The sequence below is a fragment of the Ascaphus truei genome, chromosome 4 (assembly GCF_040206685.1).
Source record: "Ascaphus truei isolate aAscTru1 chromosome 4, aAscTru1.hap1, whole genome shotgun sequence".
Taxonomy (NCBI): Eukaryota; Metazoa; Chordata; class Amphibia; order Anura; family Ascaphidae; genus Ascaphus; species Ascaphus truei.
In genome coordinates this window covers 42,107,047-42,130,969 of record NC_134486.1, presented here as the reverse complement: position 1 = coordinate 42,130,969, position 23,923 = coordinate 42,107,047, and the positions used below count along the sequence as shown (strand labels likewise).

At 41.9% G+C, this 23,923-nt stretch overlaps 1 protein-coding gene across 1 annotated transcript in view; it reads left to right on the top strand.

Moving 5' to 3' along the window:
* The first annotated feature begins 15,615 nt into the window (after positions 1–15,615).
* The window catches only part of KCNK2 (potassium two pore domain channel subfamily K member 2), a 118,389-nt gene continuing 110,081 nt past the window's right edge, over positions 15,616–23,923 (top strand). The window contains exons 1-2 of the mRNA XM_075595622.1: positions 15,616–16,409; positions 21,950–22,260. Coding sequence (XP_075451737.1) covers position 16,409; positions 21,950–22,260 — 312 coding nt within the window. The 5' untranslated portion in view covers positions 15,616–16,408. The remainder of the gene's footprint in view (positions 16,410–21,949; positions 22,261–23,923) is intronic.

The following is a 23,923-nucleotide window of genomic DNA, read 5'->3' as shown; positions in this document are numbered from 1 at the left end:
GAAGGCAGTGCTCTCCCTCCACAGAGCTCTTGCGTACCCAGGACTTATCAAGGGATTTAACCCTGATGCTCCTGGCATAGACCCTCTCTCTAGCAAGCTAGATTGAAGGAACCACCTCTTCTTATAGTCAATACTGCCCAATATCCAGATTCCTACGGGCCTCCCCTAACTCTGGGAACTTACCATAAACTGGGAAAATAAAGTGCGGTATAGCTGCTTACAGGTCAGACTAGCCTGAAGACCTCCATGGAATCCTCCTGGATCTTACAGGATCCTCCTGAAGGAAAAATGGGACCGGAGGATAAAAGAGTGGATCCCCATCTTTATAGCTAGAGTGTGGCCAACAGTTTGCCCCCAGTGTCTGGGCAGAAATATCTGTTGCCACTTGCTCACACTACTGAGCATGTAACCTTCTGGACATGTGCAGAAGTCACGGGGCCTAGCATGTGCCTAAAGGGGAAACATTTTACAGCAGATACACTATTGTAGCCACTTCTACTTCCTCACATACCTGGCCTTGTGAGGACTGTTTAACCCTAGCACTGCCTGCAGCTACCAGGGCTGACATGCAGGGCAATGGGATTTTTTAGCAACGGTGCTACATATGACTTTGTCATAAACATATATTTAAGCATTTGTTCCTCCTCCAAGTTTGGTTTATTTAAATGATACAGTATGCACAACCTTCTAAATAAATGATTATGGTATGCTTTCTCCCCCAAGCCTGTGTCAACTAGTCTACTACACCCAATCAGTGTTGGGATTTAGTTCCACGCTCTGATTGGCTCAAGTACCATGTGACGGCGGACATCATGCTTTTGATGACGTCATCTTAAAGGGAAATGAAGCACAGCCATTCTGATTGGCTGGCTTCATTCCCTTTAAATGATGTCCCCCCCCAAAAAATACATAAAAATCACATGGTTTTCACTGCCCAATCAGGGCAGTGGGAACCATTTGATGGAAATGTGATGTCATAGGCCTATAAAAGCCTACAGTATGTCGCCTCATTTTCGAGCAAGAAGCCGAGGAGGACGGACCTCCTCCAGCAAGAAGAGGACCAGGGCGTGCCGGATGAAAATACAGATGAAGAGGAAAAGACAGATGAAGATCCCGAAGACCCCAGAAGACCCCCGAAGACTGACGGTATGGATTACAAATTTAAAAAAAGAAGAAAAAGACTTGTTTTTTTATGTTTTTATTTTTTTTACCTTGTTCTTGTGCGTGGATTGGTCCGAGAGCATGCAGTGTCCCCGGGATTCGGTGGGTGAGGTCATCTAAAGGTAAGTAAACAAAATAAATGTATGTTATTGTATTTTTACAGGTTTTACTTTTTTTTTATTTGTTTTTTTTTTTTACGGCAAAGTATGTCCCTATGGCTATACATACATACATACATACAGGGACAATATATGGTTGTTATGTGTTTTTTTTCCATGTCATTTAATTGTTTTTTATGCCCATTTATTTCCACTGTATTTATGTATCTCCATATGGATAAATATACATACAGGGACAATAAATGCTTGTATAGCAAATGCTTGTTTTGATGCTTTTTATATGTAGTTTGCTGGTTTGTTTATAACTGTTTTGGCAATGTAATTTGTACTTTTATTTAGTTAGATGTAATTTTGTGTGGTGTTTGCAATAGTTTATTTCAGGGGGGGCTTTGTTTTTAATACTGGCTTCTTTTTGGTAGTTAGATTTTGGTTGATGGTGTTAAATTTGAACTTGCACTGATTTCATAATTGTTTGGTTTTTGCATTTTAATAGTGAATTGTGTAATTGATTTTAGATTGGATTAATTGATGGTAATTTATTTCGGTGTACTTGTTGCTTTGTTTTTATTTTATTATTGTTTGAATGGCATTGTATATTGTCTGCAATTGTTTATTTTAGTTTGAACATTGATTGACATATTGTTACATGATGCACAGATTAATTGCATAATGTACACACTGTACAATTCAATTGTTTGATTGGCATTTGTTAGATATTTAATTGGCAATGTGATGTGATTTTGAGATGTGCGGTTTTGATTTTGCAATGTGATGTTTTATTTTTTATTTGCTACGTGCTGTTTTGATTTTGAGATGTGCTGTATTGATTTAGCAATGTGCTGTTTGTATTTGGATTTGCTATGTGCTGTTTTGATTTTGAGATGTGGTGTTTAGATTTTGAGTTGTGCTGGGTTTGATTTTGCAATGTGATGTTTTCATTTTGGCATGTTTGTTAATCCTTAACCATTTCTTTGTATATTGGTTAATCACGCCCATATTATATATATATATATATATATATATATATATATATATATATATATATATATATAATATATGGGCATGATAAGCCACTGTACAAATGATTGCGTGAAGGGTGGGGGTAGTTGCCTGGGAAGGGTGGTTAGGCCTCGTGGGTGGGAATCGGGGCAGGGTGGGTTAACCCCTTAATTACTTTCACAGTTATTAACCAATAAGGTAATTAAGGGGTTTGGGGACATTAGAATGTATTTGCTATGGATTTTTTGTGCCAACGGAGGACACCTGCTGTATCCTGACATCCATCATATTGCTGCGGAAAGTAGAACTGTATTTATTTACTTTATTTATGCTTGTTTATATCTGGATAATAGTTATTTTGCACATTACTATACTGTATGGGTTTGGTGGTGGTGGTGGTGTGGGGGGAGGTATTGTTTAAATGTAGGACATGTTTTATTTTTTTTACATACAGGGTTGGTACCATAGGTCTGTGGGGACCTATGGAGACCCCCTGAGGACCCCCGGATGCCCACGGGTGCCACCTGCGGACCCACAGGGGACACTTGCGGGGAAGAACCGGGGGCCCCATAGCTGTGGGGGGCCCGCAGCTGTGGAGGCCCCGCAGATCCGCAAGGACCACCTGAAGGCCCCAGACCCCAGTAAGAACCACCCGAGGGCCCCCAGACACCTGTGGGTTTGACCCGGGGACCCCCAGACACTCGCGGGCCCACCCGTGGACCCCATTCTGGCCCACGGTGACCACCTGGAGGCCCACGGCACCTAGTGGGGACCACCCGGAGAACCCCAGACCCTGTGGGTACCCCCTTCTGGTGCACTGTGGGGCCTGCATACACCCATCTGGGCCACCGGGGACTACTGTAGGCCTGGGGTATTACCTTATATGTAAAATAATACATCATGTTTTTATGGAGGGCACAGGGGGTTGGTGGGCTATGTCTTAATGTTTATTAAATATGGTAATGTTTATTGTAGGGCCTACAGTAGGTGGTGGGTAGTGGGGCTGTTCTGTATAGTGTGTTTATTGTGGGTAGTGGGGGTGGGTGAAGGGGGTATTGTCCCCAAGGGTGGGTGGGTAGGCCTCCCCGGTGGGTAGTGGTTGAGGGTGGTTAGGCCTCATGGGTGGGTAGTGGGTAAGGGTGGGTTAACCCCTTAATTACTCTAGCGGTTACTAACCGCTTTGGTGATTAAGGGGTTAGGGGCCATTATATTGTCTCTTTTTATTCTTGTTTATTTTTTGCAGCACCGGAGAGCAGGGACGGGGTGAGGATAAGGACGGCCTTCATCGTGGGTGCCTGGCAGGGGTGAGTGCAAGATGTATTTAATTTATTAATTCTGCTTCTTGTATTTTAAATGGGCAAATCCATTTTTATCCATACATGGATAATAGAAATGTTGCACATTACTGTACTGTATGTGTTAGGGTGCGGAGGGGGTGTATTTGATATAGTAATGTTTATTGAGGGCCTACTAGGTGGGTAGTGGGTCTGTAGTGGGTCTGTAGTGTGTAGTGTTTTTATTGTGGGTAGCGGGGGTGGGTGAAGGGTGTATTGTCCCCAAGGATGGGTGTTTGGACCTTGAGGGTGGGTAGCGGGAGGTGTTAACCGCTAAGGTAATGACGGGGTAAACTCCACCCGCAGTCCCCTCGCAAGGCCTAAACACCCACCAAGGGCAAAATACCCCTTCACCCACCCCCGCTACCCCCAATAAACCTGACACGGGTGGTGAACCCTTTCATTGCCTTAGCGGTTAGCCGCTAAGTTAATGAAGTGGGCTGTAAATGCATTTTTCCTGCATCGGATGCATGCCGGGGGTCTCCGGTGCTGGTATTAATGGGTATCAGCTCCGGAGATCCCTGGCATCAATCCAATGCAGGAAAAGGGCCTGATTTTTTTCTAGTCCCATCTCGCCGATGCTCTCCGCTCATCACCAGCTTCTTGCCAACTTTTTGTGCCGGGACGGTTTGGAGAGGAATTCTCAATTTTAGAATGGTGAGAAGCTGATCGGGGCTACTAGATATCAGCGAGTTTTAAAAAGTGGTGAAAAGTGGCTTTTCGCTCGTCTGCCGGAAAAAAAAAATTCGGCAAAAAAAGGCGATTTTTTTCTGTTCTTGTCAGCTTCTTGCTGCTTACTGAATCTAAACCGCATTTTTGGTGAGAAAGTGGCGAAAAGTGCATGACCCCCTTGATTTGATTGAATAGTTTTCTACAGTATGTAGTCTCCACTCCATTTTAAGCCTGCTGGACTCATCAAGGTAAACTCCATTTAGGCAGTTATCTAAACTTAATGTATAATATTTCTCATTGTCTCATTGACTAAGCATCTTCACTATTTCAAAAAAAAGATAGCAAGCTGCGACCAAACAACAAGGGAGCATGCGAAATATGTGCAAGTGCCTCAAGGGTTAAATAAATGGAGCACTTTATGCTCTGTGGTTTTTGCCAGTTTCCTTTGCACTGAATCACAGTGAGATCAGTGCTAACTGGATAAATCAAAAAAAGAAACACAATATGGGTAAGAAAGAAGCACCTAAGAGTTTTCAAGCAAATAATACAAAATGTATTACACGATATAGCAGCCAATTAAATAAAGTGGTACCGATATTAAATAAACATTGGGACGTGCTTTTCTGTGATCCGCATCTGAATAAACAGTTAACAAAATCTGCTCAAGTTGTTTTCCATATAGGGAAAAACATCAAAAACACACTGGCACCGAGCAGATTGAAACAACTGGATATCCCAGGGTTAAAATACAGCATGCCCAAGGGAAACTTCCACTGTGGAAGAACAACATGTTGAATGTGTAGGCATATTGTGTTGGGTAATTCTTTTGCCTCAAATACAAATGGCTCCACACACAATATTAACAGTAACATCAATTGCCTTACTAAACATGTAATATATGCTCAATCATGTCCTTGCCATATACAGTACATAGGACGTACTAAGCGACCGTTTAATGTCAGGTTCTTAGAACACCGTAGAGCAATCACTAAGGGAGTGCTTACACACAGTGTCCCAAGGCATTTTGCCCAGGCCCACTCTAAAGATCCATGTGGACTTAGACTTATGGCCTTGAAACCATCAATGCTTGAAAATTAAGAAGAGATAGGTTTAAGGCACTATGGGGCCTATGCAGAGAGCAGCGCTATTTCGAAATTCGCCATTTTTTGGAGAAAATCGCGCAGAAAACAGCAGAAAATGCCGAGTTACGAAAAACGCGCCAATTTTTCTTTTCTATTTCTAAAACTCGCCTCGCGGCTGGCGAGAACCTCCATCTCGCCAGTTTTAAAAATATCCTAATGCAGAGAGGCGCGAACGGCATCTAGCGGCTGTTCGCGCCAATAAAATGGCGCGATTGTCTCCTTTTTGCCTTGCCAGAAAAAATTGGCAAGAAGCTGCCGCTCGCGGCCATTGCAAAGGGAAAAAAAAGGCGCGATTTTTTTTTTACACATTTCTGAAGCGCGCATCTCGCCAATTTAAGCTCGCCACACGCATTCATGTTAAACATAGCAGAATTCGCACATTTCTGCATATGGAGAATAAAACTCTCCAAAAAAGCTACTTTTTAATAAACTCGCCAATTTTTAAATTCGCTGCTCTCTGCAAAGGCCCCTATGTGTACGTAAATCCTTCTGTATTTGCACCCTTGGAACGCTGGCTCCACTTGTTTTAAATGAATACATAGACATTAGTATTTTGGTCTAATGCATCCATTTAAAATCCTCTGGTTTATGTTCATTCTCAATTTCAGCTTATTTTAATACTATTTTTATTGATTGATATATTTTATGCATCATATGTGTTTAATTCAATTTTCATTATGTATAATATCAGTACCATCACCATCCTTTGTTAACAGTACTTTGATCCCTGATTTTCAGGTCTTTCAAGTTATGCGAATTATTTTCTATATAGCTATATCTGATCACTCAATTTATCATGTTTTCATAGTTACTGTAGATGCATTTCTGTATGATTAAATATAGTCATAATAATTTTATTCTTTGAGCTATCATAAGTTGAGTATTTGTTAACATGAGTATATATATATACACTTTCTACCTACTGTAGTAATGTCATTGATGGCAGGATGGAGGTGTGGGGCTCCTGCTCTCCTCTCTCTGCTGTTACCGAACCCTCCCTATTCCCCCCTCTCTTGCTTTTCCCTCTTTTGAGGCTCACACTGTCCATATCTTCTATCCTCTCCCTGTCCACGTGGCGGCCATCTATTGCCCCGCTACCTCTACTCATCCCCCTTCTGCCGTTCTCTGTCCCTTTGAATACTGGCGCTCTTTCTTTCTCTCCTCAGACTCTCCTGTTCTTCTCCTTGGGGACTTCAATTGCACATTGATGACCCCTCTCTCCCTTGGGCTTCCTGCTTTCTCTCTCTAACCTCTTCTTTTGGCCTTCAACAGTGGACTGCAGCCTGCACCCACAAGGATGGCCACTACCCAGACCTGGTTTTCACTAAAAACTTTTCTCTCACTGATTTCTCCATTTCCCCCTTTCCTCTCTCTGACCATCACCTCATCTCATTTTCTCTCTCTCGCTTCTCCCCCTCTCCATCTCCCCCTCGTTTCTGCAGAAACCTGCGGTCTATTAACCTACCAGCTTTTGATTCCACTTTATGCTCCTTCCACTCATCTCTCAGTTCTGTTTCAGACCCTGACAACCTGGCCAGAAACTACAACTCTGCCTTATCCTCCTCTCTTGATCTACATGCCCCGCTTTCTCTCTGCCGTCCTCGCCCTTCTAACCCCAAACCCTGGCTAAATTCCCATAAGCGCATGCTGCGTTCCTCCACTCGTTCCTCTGAACGCCTCTGGAGGAAACTCATACACTCGCAGACTTCTTTCACTACAAATTTATGCTGTCCTGTTTCAACTCTGCCCTCTCTCAGGCTAAACAAACCTACTTTTCATCACTAATCTACATGGACAAGTTTAACTCACGCCGACTCTTCTCTGTCTTTGACTCTCTACTCAGACCACCCACGGCTGCCTCCTCTTCTTCCTCCATCTCACCTCAGTACTTTGCTGACTTATTTAAGGAAAAGGTGGAATCCATACATCATAACATCCCCTCTGTTTCCTCCTCCCATCCTACACCGCTTCCTCACTCGCCTACTGCCTTCCTTGACTCTTTTTCCACTGTCACAGAGGAGGATTTGTCACTGCTGATCTCTTCTTCTCACTCTACCACCTGCCCTCTTGATCCCATTCCCTCCCATCTCCTAAAACTGCTTGCTCCTTCTATAATCCCTATGCAAATTTTTAACTCTTCCCTCTACTCTGGTACCTTTCCATCCTCCTTCAAGCATGCAACCGTTATACCATTACTCAAAAACAGCAAGCTTGACCCTACCTGTCCTTCTAACTATCTACCTGTCTCCCTCCTGCCTTTTGCCTCCAAACTCCTGGAACATCTTTTATTCTCTCGATTGCTACGTTTTCTCAACACCCATTCTCTCCTAGACCCTCTACAATATGGCTTCCGCACTGCTCACCTGACTGAAGCAGTCCTCTTTAAAATAACTGATGACCTCCATGCTGCCAAAGACATAGGTCATTAAACTCTGCTCATATTACTCGAACTCTCTGCAGCATTTGACATGGACCACTCTCTTCTCCTTCATATTCTTCATACTCTTGGTATCCGTAACAAAGCTCTATCCTGCATCTCCTCGTACTCTCCCATCGTACTTTCAGTGTCTCTTTTGCTAACACCTCCTCCTCCTCTATCGATCTCTCTGTGAGGGTACCCCAGAGCTCTGTCCTGGGTCCTCTTCTCTTTTCTCTGTACACACTTTCTCTAGGTGACCTTATCATATCTCTTGGGTTTAAATATCACCTCTATGCTGACGACACACAAATTTACCTTTCAACCCCTGCCCTTCACATGCAGTACAGACCAAAGTTTCTGAATGTCCCTCTGGAATATCCTCCTGGATGGCCATCTGCCGATTGAAACTTAACATGTCAAAAACAGAGCTCCTAATATTTCCTCCCAAACCTGGCCCTAATACCTCCTTCCACATTAGTGTTGGAAGCACCATCATTCACCCAGTAGCCCAAGCACGTTGTCTAGGGGTCACACTCAACTCTTCTCTCACATTCGCCCCTCACAGTCAAAACGTATCTAAAACCTGTTGCTTTTTCCTCTGCAATATAACAAAGATACGCCCTTTCCTCTGTTACTCGACTGCTAAAACTTTGACCCAGGCCATCATTCTCTCCTGTCTCGATTTACTGCAACCTCCTGGTGTCCGGCCTTCCTGCGTCTCAGTTGTCTCCCCTACAATCTATCCTAAACGCTGCTGCCAGAATCACTCTACTCTTTCCGAAATCTGTCTCGGCGTCTCCCCTGCTGAAATCACTCTCCTAGCTTCCTATCAAATCTCGCACTCAATTCTCCTCCTCACTTTTAAAGCTTTACACTCTTCTGCTCCTACTTACATCTCAGCCCTAATTTCTCACTTTGCACCATCCCGACTCTTGCGTTCTGCTCAAGGATGTCTTCTCTCTACCCCCTTTGTATCTAAAGCCCTCTCCCGCCTTAAACCTTTCTCACTAACTGCCCCACACCTCTGGAATGCCCTTCCCCTCAATACCCGCCTAGCACCTTCTCTATCCACCTTTAAGACCCACCTTAAGACACACTTGCTTAAAGAAGCATATGAGTAGCACTGTGGATAATACTATACATGATACATAAAGCTAGGCCCTCTGCAGACGCACTTACCTGAATGCCCTCCTACTGTCTTTGTACGTTCTCCCCACCAATTAGTTTGTAAGCTTCTCGAAGCAGGGACTCCTCTTTCGAAATGTTACTTTTATGACTGAAGAACTTATTCCCATGATCTGTTATTTGTATTATTTGTTATTTATATGATTGTCGCGTGTATTACTAATGTGAAGTGATATGTACACTAATGGCGCTATATAAAAAAGACATACATACATACATACATTTACTTAGTAGTAGTACTCATTTCTTACTCCACATATTATTTGAAGTTCAATCATGCATTTTAGGTCCCCATCTGTGTTTATATAGGTTTGTTTTAAACTTAGCTTACCCCACCAGCAACATGCACACTGTTGTAATGGAAACAAAAGAAAACAGCGCACAACGCCAAATAGTGAAGCAAATTCAACAATATATTATAGAATTAAAAAGGGGGTAATATATCTGCGTACATGAAAAAAGTTGGTAAAAGGCATGTAGTGTGTATCACACTGTTTACCACTCGGCAGCTGTTAACTGTAGAATCGGGTGCTTGCTTCCCTCTGCTGATGCAGCTCAGTTAATTCAGTCTTTCACTCCCAAGGGGATTTCCCTTCATGCAGCCAGGTTCAGCAGCTGGTACTGGGGCTCGGTGAAATTGCTCCTGCTTCCTGGCCGATATGTACGCAGATATATTACCCCCTTTTTAATTCTATAATATATTGTTGAATTTGCTTCACTATTTGGCGTTGTGCGCTGTTTTCTTTTGTTTCCATTCTCTTAGTGTGTGTGGGGTGCTGAGCCACCCCTGCGTTTACAGCTGCAGACGCCATTATCCCCAACACGGTTATGTGGCACTTATTATTTAATGTATAATTATCTCCCTGTGGGAGTTGTGGTTTAATTTTTTATAAATTTTTTATCACTAAATTGATGGTATAGTCACTGCACTGTATATATTTATACATTTAAACTTTATAGGTAGTTAGGTAGTAGCGCACAGTTTTGTTTTTTGTTTTTACTGACACTGTTGTAATGCTAGGATTAGGTGCATGCGATGTATGCTGAGTATAATTATTGATTTCACTGGTAATTTTTACTGGTTGCCTAGCAATATCAGCTATTTAAGTGCGGTCTTGCTCCTGATTGGGTACACTCTGATGAAGTCCTAGCACGTGACGAAACGTGTCATGACATTACGTTTCACGTACTGACGTCATCACGGTCCACTCGCAAACCCACAAGGAGATCTGCGCACACCTAACAACTGCAGCAACCTGGCGATTCCAGGAAACTCTCTCTGCAGTAGGAGGCAGGGCACCCCCTCCAACCCGGCACAGGTAGCGTGTGGTGTGGCAGAGTCCAATGAGACTGCACTGAGGCTCCCTGCGGTTGAGCTTCTAATGTAATCCCTTTTGAACAGGACTTTGGCAGTGTGTGAACCTCTTCCAGATTTAACACATATCTGATGGGGATCCTTGTTCGACCAGGGACTGGGACTGTTGTTTATCTTTATGGTGACGTCATTACAACTGAGATTTATCTCACAAACTCTGTTTTACTCAAGTCCTCTTGTGAGTGTACAGTATGTCCAAGAGAGCCTTTTTTATTTTTTGTAACATTAAAATGAACCTATACAGTATTACGCTATGGAGCTTGCGCTTCTTTTTTTCTTTTAAATATATATATAAATAGATGTAGAGGTATCTGTACTGTGTTAGCTGAGCTATTATAATCAAGAATGAATAGATGATACCGTTCTGTGGCTAACGAAATGCTTTTATTTGTGCGAGCTTTCGGGATACACTGATACACCGGAAGCTCGCACAAATAAAAGCATTTTGTTAGCCACAGAACGGTATCATTTATCATTCTTGTATATATATACTATCTGAGAGACCCGGCTTTGCCCAGGAGAGGGGGGGGGGAGGGACTGTGGACGGGAGGAGGGGAGGGGAGGGGGGAGGGACAGTGGACAGGAAGAGGGGAGGGGAGGAGGGGGGAGGGACAGTGGACAGGAGGAGGGGAGGGACAGTGGACAGGAGGAGGGGATGGGGGGATGGACAGTGGACAGGAGGAGGGGAGGGGGGGAGGGACAGTGGACAGGAGGAGGGGGGACAGTGGACGGGAGGGGGGGACAGTGGACAGGAGGGGGGGGGACAGTGGACAGGAGGGGGGACAGTGGACAGGAGGGGGGGACAGTGGACAGGAGGGGGGGACAGTGGACAGGAGGGGGGGACAGTGGACAGGATGGGGGGGGACAGTGGACAGGAGGGGGGGACAGTGGACAGGAGGGGGGGACAGTGGACAGGAGGGGGGGACAGTGGACAGGAGGGGGGGTTGGTTGCTTACAATTTCCGTGTCCCTCCTCTCCACTCCCCCTGTATGTTTCTCTGATCCCATCTCTCTCTCCGCTCCTGCTCCCCCCCCATACATAGCTCCGGTCCCCACCCTAGAGTGTCTGACACACACACAGTGACACACACACACAGTGTAACACACACACACACACACACACACAGTGTAACACACACACAGTGTAACACACACAAACAGTGTCCCACACACACACACACACACACAGTGTCACACACACACAGTGTCCCCCACCCACACACAGTGTCACACACACACACACACAGTGACACACACACACGTCACCTCTCCTTCCGTCCACCGCCATCTTACTCCGCGAGGGAGGAAGGGGGTCCTTCCGGGCGCCGCCATCTTAGGCGCCGCGTGTACACTGCCTGTCGGAGCACCGGGGGGGGGGAGGTGAGTGGAGCACCGGGGGGGAGATGAGGGGAGCACAAGAGGGGAGGTGAGCGGAGCACCGGGGGGAGGTGAGTGGAGTACCGAGGGGGAGAGCTGAGCGGAGCTCCGGGGGGGAGAGCTGAGCGGAGCACCGGGGGGAGCTGACACGGGGAGAGGAGGAGAGCGCGGGGGCGCGCGGCGCGTGCTTGAGAGCCGTGGGGGATGTCCCGCTCCCCCGCTGACTGTAGCGGCGACGGGGGGGGGGTGAAAGCGCGGGAAACAGGGAGACACGGGGAATGTTGGTTCTGTGTGGTGTGATCTCCGGAGGAGCTGCGGCCACGTGCGGTGTCCGTTGGTGATGTGAGGATCACACAGCGCTGCTGCCTCGGGGGGGGGGGGTGAGGATGAGACAGTGCGGTGAGGTGAAGGGGAGGTGTGTTGGCAGTGTAGGCCGTAAGAGGCGGTGTAAGCGTGCGGTGTGCGTGGTGTTGTGTGAGGGTGTGGAATGTTGCAGTGCTGAAAGCAATAAGACTGTGTACCTGATTGTGCAGTTCTGTCGTGGTAGCAGGCGGTCAGGGTTTTCTGGGTTGAGAGCAGTGAGGGTTAGGTGCAAATCTCTCAGAGCAGTGAGGGTTAGGTGCTGGCAAGCGTTCCCAAAGCTCAGTGAGTGAGTGGTGGGAGAGTGTGTCAGTGGTGTAGGTCAGTGAGGGGTGGGACAGTGTGGCAGTGGTGTTGGCCGCAGACCAATGAGAGTTGTGCGGGGGCGGACCGCAGGGGGCGGGCATGGCCTGAGGCGGAGTGACAGGCCATAGGTGCAATCAGATTGTCCGTAGGGACACAGGAAGATGCAGACAGGCATACAGTGCTTTCACTAATATATATATATATATATATATATATATATATATATATATATATATATATATATATATATATATATATACATGTAGAGGTATCAGTACCGTGTTAGCCGAGCTTCAATAATCAAAAAATAAATAGATGATACCGTTCTGTGGCTAACGAAATGCTTTTATTTGTGCGAGCTTTCGAGATACACTGATCTCTTCTTCCGGCGATGTTACAATGAATGAAGCAAAAGGTACAGTATACTTAAAAACAGTGTCTCTTGGAATGTTATCTGTGCTGTTCCTTCCCCCGGTGTGGATGTGTTTTATGGCTAGAGGTGTCAAAAGGTTAATTGAAAGCAAGTGAAGAAAGAGTGTGTATGTGTATCAGTGTGAATAAAAATGAATGGAGAGCCCACAGTATATACAGCATTTCGTTAGCCACAGAACGGTATCATCTATTTATTTTTTGATTATTTATATATATATATATATATATATAGTCAGATAAGGCAGTTGGCACTCCAATAGGTGCTGGTAAGCCACAGGTGCACGTCCCATATAGAGAATGTGGTTATACGTTATCGTTCCAAGGATTGGTAAACAAGAGACAGCACTCAATGTTGAAAATCAAAGTGTATTAGTGAAAGCAAACAAACATCCAGAAACCCAACGTTTCGGTCCTACAGAATGGGACCTTCCACATGGGGATAATTTTAATTTCATTAGGTATTCCTGAATTTTATCCCATACTAAAGCTTCAAGTTTTTACCACTAATGATGACAGGCTTACAGATCTGTAATTCCCAGGTTGTGATCTAGCTCCTTTTTTAAATATAGACACCACGTCTGCTTTACACCAATCTTGTGGTACTGAGCCTATGGAAATGGAGTCCTTGAATATTAAATGTAACGATTTGGCTATTACTGAACTTAACTCCTTAAGATCTCTTGGATGTATGTCATAGGGGCCAGGTGCCTTATTTATTTTAATTTTATCAAGCTGCCTATGCACTTCTTCTTCAGTTAACCAATTGTTTGTTATTATAGAGGTTGTGGCTTCCTCCTGCAGCACTACTATTGCAATTGATTCTTCCCTGATAAACACAGCGGCAAAACACGTGTTTAATACCTCTGCTTTTTCCTTATCTCCAATACTTGGTCATCTATAATAAAAATATAAACTTTTAAAAAAGAATTAGACACAAATTGTTTGCTTACTTACTTTAAAAAGAAAATTACTTAGCGCTTAACATGAAACTAATTTCCTAGATACAAAGTTTTATTTATGATCCCACTGTTAAGCATTGGCATTCACATCAACAACCACATCTCGCCTCCAGTTCTCCCCAGCCCATAGGTAGAATCAATGCCTGTTTTATGTAGACTGTGTTTCCTTAGTGACCCATTACTCTCAGTGCTTTTTAAATTCACAGCACCAGCAGGTACAGTACCTCTGCTGGGCAGCAAAACATGAAAACGGGTACAAGTGCATAATACAACAATGACAGTATTTACAACACTGTGTATAAGTGGGGAGAACCCTGCAATGCAAACAGTCAACAGATACATTACATTTACATGGACATTAAAGTAATATGAATACATTTTAATAGAAATAGTATGGGCAGTACTTTTGAATAGTACAACAGTGTAATAAATGATCTGCAGGAGTCTGCATACAATTAAATCAATTTTCTTGTCACACACTGTATGTACCAGGAAAGCAGCTGGAAAGACCACATATTCTTTAAAAAGCATGTGACATGATTAAGTTCCCCAGCTGTACTCAACTTATAAACACCACACTGCAGCGAAGTGCCAAGAACACTCACGCACAATAGAGAGAGAGTATATATATATATATATATATATATATATATATATATATATATATATATATACAGTATATATATATATATATATATATATATATATATATATATATATATATATATATAGCCAAAAAAAGAATATCACTTGTGAGCGCACTCACATATCTAAGGCCTCGTCCAGGGTTCTTGCTTGCTGGTGGAGGCGCGCTGAGGCTGAGGGAAAGCCGGTGCTTTCCCTGGTCTTAGACAGTGCGCCGTCCGGGGGCGTGTCGGCGGGCGGGCCAGTGATGTCATGGAGCTGGTTTGCCCTCATTGGGCGAACCGCTCACGTGACCAGCCCTGCGCTCCGGCAAGCGCTTGATTTTTTAAAAATTCCCTAAGACCTAAGCTTACGCGCGCTTCAGGAAGCGTAGGCGCGCCCCTACTAAAGCCGCTCTCATTGCGGCTGTAGGGGCTCACAGGTAAGTACAAGCGCGCCTCAGCACGGCCTTACGCACTGACCATGCCCGAGGCCTAGACAGGTCTGCAACCCTGCCTTTAAACCATTATCACCTAGCATACGATGCTCCCACTGCAGCAAGGGATTCTGGGAAATAACATGCAAATGAGCACACAATGTGTCACCTTTTGCCCGGAATATCCATACACATGGAGCTCATTTCCCAGAATCCCTTGCTGCAGTGGGAGCATTGTATGCGAGGTGATAATGGTGAAAGGCAGGGTTGCAGACCTGTCTAAGTTATGTGAATGTGCTCACAAGTGCTTTAATGGCTATATGCTAACGGTGAAGGTTTTTTGTTGCCTTTTTCACCCACATAACTTAAAATGTATATGGTGTGTGTGTGTGTGTGTGTGTGTATATATATATATATATATATATAAACAATTTAGTATTATACGAATGTTCTGCATGGAGACAGTTTTTTGGCAAACTGTAAATTTAACGAAGAGAAGAATCGTGTGTTTTGTCATCTCTATCAAATGCCTTGCAGGTCCTTCCAGCACCAAAGAGGCTAACTTCTAAGTTCCTCCTTAATGCTTAATAAATGACTCCCCATGGTGAAGTAGCACCTAATCACACATTCCATCATCATGCCACTGCAGCCCTGTTCCAAGTGTAGAAAGTATCCTGCAGTGTGGCACTGGTAAGTATTCCATAGATATAGGGAGATAGGCTGGGAGTGTAACTGCTCTTGATCGTGAAGGGGCTGGTACAGTCAGTCAGAGACAGGGAAGAAGAGCTGTGCACATGCACACAGTGCTGCCTGACATCCTGCTTCCACTATCACTCAAACAGCTGCAACCCATTGCAGTCTCTCTCTCCCTCTCTCCCTCTCTCTCTCTCTCTCTCTCTCTCTCTCTCTCTCTGTCTCTCTCTCGCGCTCTCTCTCTCTCTCATCACTACACCTCCCTTTCCAGGCAGCCTATCCCTGTACCTGCTGGTGCCTGTCTCGTTTCTTCCTCCCTTCCTTTCTCTCCTTGCCAAAAGCTTTTTTTTTTGTCTTCCTCTTTCTCCCATTCTTTTGCCTTTTGCTTCTCTCCTCATTCTTTTTTGCTTAACAGCATATTCTGCCCTTCTCTCCTCTACCCATCCTCCTCATCTTCTCTCCCTTCATCTAAACCCCGTTCCTTCTTTCATTCTGTTCCACACCCTTTCTCTCTCTCTCTATTTTTATTTCTCTCTATTTCACATCTCTCCCCCCCCCCTCCTCTGTCTCTCCAGTACCTGGCTTATCTCTTTCCACCTCTGGCTCTCCCCCCTCCTCCTTTCTGTCATCTCTTCCTCTCTCCTTCTTTTCTTTCACAAGGGATCAGGACCCCTTGGATTCCTTCCATTGCCTTTTCTTTCTTTTTTAATTGTTTTTTTTTTTTTACACCCATTTATTTCTGAATGCAATAGCAACACACAATCAAACAATGCCTTGCCGTCCAGCCAACAGCCTGCACGGAGCGTGTGAATAAGAAGTGAGTAAAGATTCTGCAGCCTGTTACATCACAAGCATATCGGGGTTATTCTCTTCTGCATGTCGTGACTGAGTACTCAGTGTGAACAGGACAGGGGGTTGGGGGTCAATTATTGAGAAATGAAATCGTTCATTTCTAGTTTGCGATTTAATATGATTGTTGGTGTAACTGTACTGTATGATTCTGCATTAATGTGCCATTCGTTCTTGTAAATGACTGTGTGTGTAGATATCATATTCCTATGCTATCTGCCCATTTTAATTTATTAACCTATGATGGTTTCAAATCCGGCCCATGCAGAAGACAGTATGGAGAAGGTTGAAGTCATAAATTGGGGTGAAATTGTAAAGAACATCTTATTTCACATTTTTATTTAGAGACCCTGAGTACTGTACAGCTAACATTGTTTAACCCTTTCTCTACCATGCAGTTAAGCAGCAATTCAATGATGTTGTTCAGTTCTCTCTGAATAATACATGATTGGTGGTGAATCTACTGAGGATCAATCATTTTGTCCTCTCCCCCCCCCCCCCCCCGCCTATCTTTATTATTGCTAATTGAATAAGAAGGGACTACCCTTTTGACACTTGGGATTCCCAAAACAGAATATTCTCCATTGTTTGAGACTGTCTGGGAATGAGTGCATTAAATGTAAATAAAGAAATAAATAAAGAAATAAAGATAGTTGAGTCCATGAAAGGAAGGAATGTATTTGTATGATGTATAATATTTGCTGGTAACAGTGCTTGTACACTATGTCTATAGTACTGTTGCAGCAGTAAAGGCAGGGTATACTCAAATAATGTCCATGAGGTTTATATTGTCTGGAGTCTATTTGGGAAAATTGAAATAGTAATAAATAGAAAATATTACATTTTTCTGGGATTTAGTGAAAAAATATTCAACTACTGTACAAGCGTCTGTAGCATAGTTTGCCCATGGTAATGTAAGTAACGGTTGGCACTTCTACTAGTGTTTTGGTTCTAAAAAAAAATTGTGTTTTGGTGTTGCCAAAACGCGATTATTTTTTATTTGGGGTCTGTAAAAAAAGGCTTTAAAAAAAACCTTCAAAATTAGCAGAATTTAAAATATATATTTGGTCCAAATTTTTTGAACTTTTTGCAAAAGGTTGTAGATTGTTTAATTTGCAAACTCAAAAGTTTGCCTGTTTTCTTGTATAAAATAAACAAAGCCCCACCCCCCAAAAAAAGAAAGACAAATCTGGGGATAAGCCTCTTGGTTTTTGGTTGAATTTTGCTTGGATTCGAAAATTCATTCTGAAGTTCGACTCAAACTTTTGAATGACCCCAGAGGCTCGCGAAGTTTGTCTGGGAACCTTCCTTAAACGTAAAACAAAAATATAATAATTGTTGTTTTCAATACCAACAACAAACTCTGTGTGCTGACGTGATGTTTCATCATTTACTACAACATATTATTATTTATTGTCAATGGTATTTTGGCTAATGCCTCTTCACAACTACAGTATATCAAGGTTTTTACACTTGTACAGTACAATCAGTTTCTTATTTGACTGTATTATAAGTGTGCATGTAATATACCTCTGTAGTTAGCTGTGCCATCAAGCAGTAACAGGAAATAATATTTCACATTAACATTTAGAAAGGATAGATAGGTGCTCTGAATTAATTAAACTATGCAACAACAATATTTCCCAGAATCTGCATCTAGATCTATGTACTGTGACACGTACTGTAAGTAAAATGCCATTGTAAAATTCCGTCAATGAATAAGAAATGCATGACAAATCCTATGTAGTACATTAAACAGGACATTTTATTGGTTTCCTACGTGCAGCTGTTAAACATATTTCAAAATGTATTTGGCTACTTGAATGTTTCGTTATGGCTCTCATTTGGCCAGCAGCAGGTGTGCCATAGTTGACAGTTCAGTGTATTATACCAATCAGGCTCCGGGGGAACTCACCATTGGATCTGTGTACTGAGAAGACAGATTCTTATGCTATTACTTAAAGAAGCGTACAATGAAGGAATGAACTAACAGTGCAAGCAGGGTCACAGTTGGGTCACAGTATGGGTTAAGTACAGACATTTCATTGTCATGGTGATGCATATTAAGCCAAGTGTAGAATTTCCCCTTCTTTGCTATAATTTTACTACACTGGACGTGCTGACTTTAAATAGAAGCTGAATCTATGTCTTGTGGGTGAGAAAGGAGAAGAGATGTACATTAAACAATATAATTGCATCTCTTTCATAAATGTGTCTCAATTTTAGATAAGCGTGTAGAGAAAGCACAGGATAAATGAACTCCAGTGGTGTCTCCTGGAAATAAAAAGCGTTCACACCACGAAACACATTCATACTGACTAAATGTTTTATCTACAAGCTAATTGACAGATCGCACGGGGGAAGCACCATGTTAACCAAAAGAAAAATCCAATTTGTCAAAAGAAAAACAAGAACTTGTTGAGGAAAAAAAGGGTACTTGGAGATGCTAACTTATATCCTAGCTGCAAGCTTCCAGGGACCACATGAGAAGAGTTAACAGGTGTGCAGTGCTTTGTTAAAGGTGCCACTTAGTTCCAAATTCAACTAATGGTAGCGATATGTATAGTTATGCAAACGTTATCTATGCTGAGCATCATTTAGTTACTAGATCAGGCAGAGACAAGAGCAGTCAAATGTATCCTCAACTTCAGATTAGAAATTTTGAAATAATTTCTAGGGTACACTGCGAAAAAATGTATTTAAAAATACTTACACTTGTCTGATCAATGCGCTAGTTTTAACTTACTAATTATACCAATGTCATTAATTCCATTTGGCCATATAACTGTTACGTAATAGATGTTAACGTGATAACGTGAGGCTTGGCATTAATGGTAACGCAATATTTAATACTGTTAATGTGCGTAGCCATAAAAAGCCTTGTCTCCTTAACGCGTTGTTCATGTGTTATTCCGTGTTACCGTGCACAATAACGTCTGCTACATCTGTACATGTGACTGCAACATTCAGCAACCTAAAGGCTGCAAATTGAAATACAGGATTGATGTGAGATATGTGGATAATCTCTTGATTGTTTCTGTCTTTAAACGGTGTTCTCTCTGGCTTAGAGAATTATTTTCTCAACATTTCACTTTTTAATGTATTTAAAAAGTGCTGGTACTTTGGTCAATCAAAATGACAACATGGTATATAAAATGGTGTCCTATATGTGTTTAAATGGATGTCTTATGATTACAAGTAAAGAAATATATATTTACTTTAAGTGGAAAAAAATCTTATTTTTCTTACTCGCAGAAAATATTCATGAGTTAAACGGACATAGCCGTGTTAGTCCAGTTGTGATTGTGCAGAATAAATGAGTACTTCAGTATTAGGTGATACCTTTTTTATTTGGACTGACAATTGATATCATAAGACAAGCTTTCGAGAGTTTTCCTCTCATCCTCAGGTCAGCCTCACATATTTATCTTATCCCGAAACTCTGCTTTGGTTTAACAAGAGTAAACCCTGTGGTTCATAGGACATTTTGGGCAACATTTACTAGGAAGGATGCCATATATTAGGGCAAATCACTGCTTAGTAAATATGTCCCTTTATCTTTTCATTCCAACATTTTAGGAAAATAAATATCCCTTCAAGCATCTTCATTGCATGAGACTAAATACACGAGGGAGCCATCACTAAATGAGCGATGTTCTACTTGACTCGTATATTAGCATTAATATCCCTGGAAGCCAAGGTTTGTTTATTGAACCTGGAATTCAAAGGTTCAATCTCTGTTGGTTTGCAAAAAAAAAACATTTTAGAGATAACTTAATAATGTAAAATGACATTCTTTAAACAAATATAATAATGCTAAAAAAAAATGGTTTTGTTCCTTTTCAAATTTGGAATCTTGTAAGTTTACCAATCAATTTTGCCAACCTTGTCCTTCTATAGACAGCAATAAATAAAAGGGGGGAGAATAGAGGAGGGGTTTGCCTGCGCAAACTCCTGTTCAGCACATAGTGTTTGAAAAATCCACTCATCTGGAACCAATAATTGGGGAAGATGAGCAGTGCTGATAAGACTGTGGCTGCTGAAAGCAAAATCAGAAACAAAGCTGTCAGTCAAGGCTTCCTGAAGTCAAACCCCCCAATGCCTTGCAGCTCACAACTCTGGGAAGGAAAGCGATGATTGTCAGCTTTACTTCAGATGGAGTTCTTCAACAGCCACAGCCTTTCCTGCACTGGCCCCCTGCAGTAGACGAGTGGCCTCTTGTGGTGCACCACTGAAGGTATGTAACATCTTTGGAGCTCATAGTGATAGCAAACAAAGGGAGTAGGTAGAAGAAATAAAACCACTGCCATATATTAGATTGCAAATGTGGTAAGAGAACGTACAGTATATAATATATTGGGGGAAAAAATAGAGATGAGACCAAAACCGGGTGTAGGAAGTCAGAACCTACCACAACCGTACATTCCATAGTCAAAAGCCTTAAGAGTTTTAGAACCAAAACCCCAAAATAATTTAGATTCAAACTAACCCCAAAACCAGAACACCATGCTAAGTGCCCATCTCTAGGTGTTTCTCACAATATATTTTTCATTTATTTTAAATGTTTCAGTTACATATATTATTTTATTCCAATATTTTTTTTAATAATGATTTTAAACTTTCTCATATATTTCGCATGCTTTATTATGCTATTTTAGCATTTTCTGGCTTATTTAGATTTTTTCCCATCATTTGATAAAAATCAAAAACCAAAGCCAAACAACTTGAGTTTTGGCACAACCAGAACCAAAACACAAGTGAAAATGCCCATCCTTAAAAATATGACATCATGTTTTTGGAAAAAATAAATAAATAAAAATTTGTGTCAATCAAGTGGATTTCATTTCTTAAACAGATCACTGCCAGTGATTTATTGTAATCCTAGGAGACACTTCACATTCAAGGCGTTGTCCTTAATTCAAGGGCCCAATGATTCAGAAAAGATATAAGAAAAATGAGAGGTGGGGGGAATTACTGATTTAAAGTCACATGTTGCAACCAACATGTGAGTAAATGTAGACTTGTTTCATAGTACTATACACTGTATGCAAGTGGAAAAAAACTTTCACATTTGAACCGTCAATTTATTAGCCAGTCAGAAATGTTAATTACTTTTGCCAACAACTGTAATGCACTTAGAAAATAAGTAAATAGATACATTATTCAGTGATGTATTTAGATGTTTGAAATACACACGTGGTGCTTCATTCCACCAAAGAAGATAAAACAAAGGCAATCATTATTCCAAGTATATCGATGACCAGGTATTTTGTCTTTAAAGTTATTTAGACTGTTTTTGTTTATCAGTTTCATAAAATGAGAGAGATCAATCATCTACATTAACTAAAACTTGCATGACAACTGTTGTTGAAGTACTGTCTCTCATCATTGATTTGTACATGAAGGGGCTTGCTAGAGCTCTCGATGATCTTTGGTGGAAATGTAACAAATACATCTGATATTATGGACTAAACTATTAAACAAGTTATTTTGGATTTCTTCTCCTAGTGGCGGCACCTGACTTATTGGATCCTAAATCAGCTACTCAGAACTCCAAGCCAAGGCTATCGTTTTCTACAAAGCCCGCTGGGCTTTCCACCCGTGAAGCAAGGGACCTAACACTGAGTGTAATGAAATGGAAAACTGTATCAACGGTTTTTCTGGTGGTAGTTCTCTATTTAATCATCGGAGCCACGGTATTCAAAGCACTGGAGCAACCACACGAAAGTTCGCAGAGAACCACCATCATAATACAAAAACAGAATTTTGTTTCAGAACATTCTTGTGTGAATGCAACGGAGCTGGATGAACTCATTCAGGTAAATTATACAAATAGCTGTGATTCCAATAACTGGAAGTGGTTCCATTGTAAAGTTGGGGAAAGCAGAAATGATTCAGAACACTTTGACATCACTATCATGTGGTCACTGCTCATAACCACGATCATGTGGTCACTGATTGCGACCATGTCATTCTACGTGGTGCAGCCAGAAAGTATCATGCATTATGGCAGATGCCAGCCACAGTATTTAAAGCAGTTTCTTAGTGCAACCAAAATGCGTTACACAGCCATTGTGGCAGATATTATGGTAAAGAGAACGTGAATATACTCTAAAAGGTATTAATCTGTGATAGTGCAGATCGGGGCACTACATGGTAACTCCTGTTGCTGTCAATGAGGGGAGTTTCCTTTTGATAGTGCCCTGTATCTATTGCAATCTAATGAATAACCTCTATATTTTGGTAATGAAGTTATAACAAAAGAGTAAATAGGAGGGTATGGGTATTGGCTAAATGCATTTTGCATATAAAACCGTCATTAACTCATTGTCATGAAAACGATTCATATTTATCCATGCAGACCCTGAGTATTGCATCATAGTAAGTTTCACAGATCTTAAGTAGAGATAAATCTTTATAGAACATTTTATAGGATTTCATCACGTGACGTACACTAGTTTGTGTACTAATGACTGCTGCTATGATGCAGTATTGTACATAGTGATTACTGTCCTTATCACAAAATGTCATGTACTGTACTGTAATTGGTAAAGTAACAAACATTTCACCCGAGACTACTGCATATTAAATGTTCTTATTCAGGACATAATCCCTGTTCATTTTGGCATACTTTCCCCGCAGTGGAACATGGACATGCATATTATTACTGCACTTCATTTAGCTCATAAACTTCCTTAATGTCATGCTGTATTTAGGATTTAGCTGTGTTGTGTGGGTGACATGAATGGTACTGACTCACTTTAGCATTAAAACGTACTTAATGATCAGTAATAGATCTAGAGCTATTCATCTAACTTTTTTTACTATAACAATTTGGGGGCCTAATGTCATTACACTGCAAAAGTGTGAGTTGTATGTTTGTTTTTTTAATATGTAGTTGGAAAAAGTTGCATGATCCATACATGTATTGCATATTCAACCAGTGAAAAATATTTATTTTGATTTCTCTACAAGAAAGTCGGATTTCATTTTCTTTCTTTTAAGAAAGAAGTGGCTTTGCTTTAAAATTAATAAACATTTTTAAATAGGAACATATTTTTGAAAAGTATGTGGAAATTTTTTACACAGTCTGTCTTTACAACACACATTGAGACAGTTTATTTATTTATAAAAATGTTTTACCAGGAAGTAATACATTGAGAGTTACCTCCCGTTTTCAAGTATGTCCTGGGCACAGAGTTATATCAATACAGCTGAACCCCATTACAACGCGGTGCTTGGGGTCCACATATTGCCACCGCGTTCTAACGGGGATCGCGGAGAAAATAAAATGGCCACCGCGATCAGAGGTTCCGCATCTGCCGGAGGGGGAGTGTGTCTGTGTATGTGAGGGGGGAGGGAGGAGGCGCCGGCGTGTGTGTGTGTGTGTTAATAGGACATGGGTTGAAGGTTTCTCTAAAATATAGGGCTTAGCCTCTCGTTTTGAAAGGATCATGTTACAGTATATGTATGCTCTAAGAA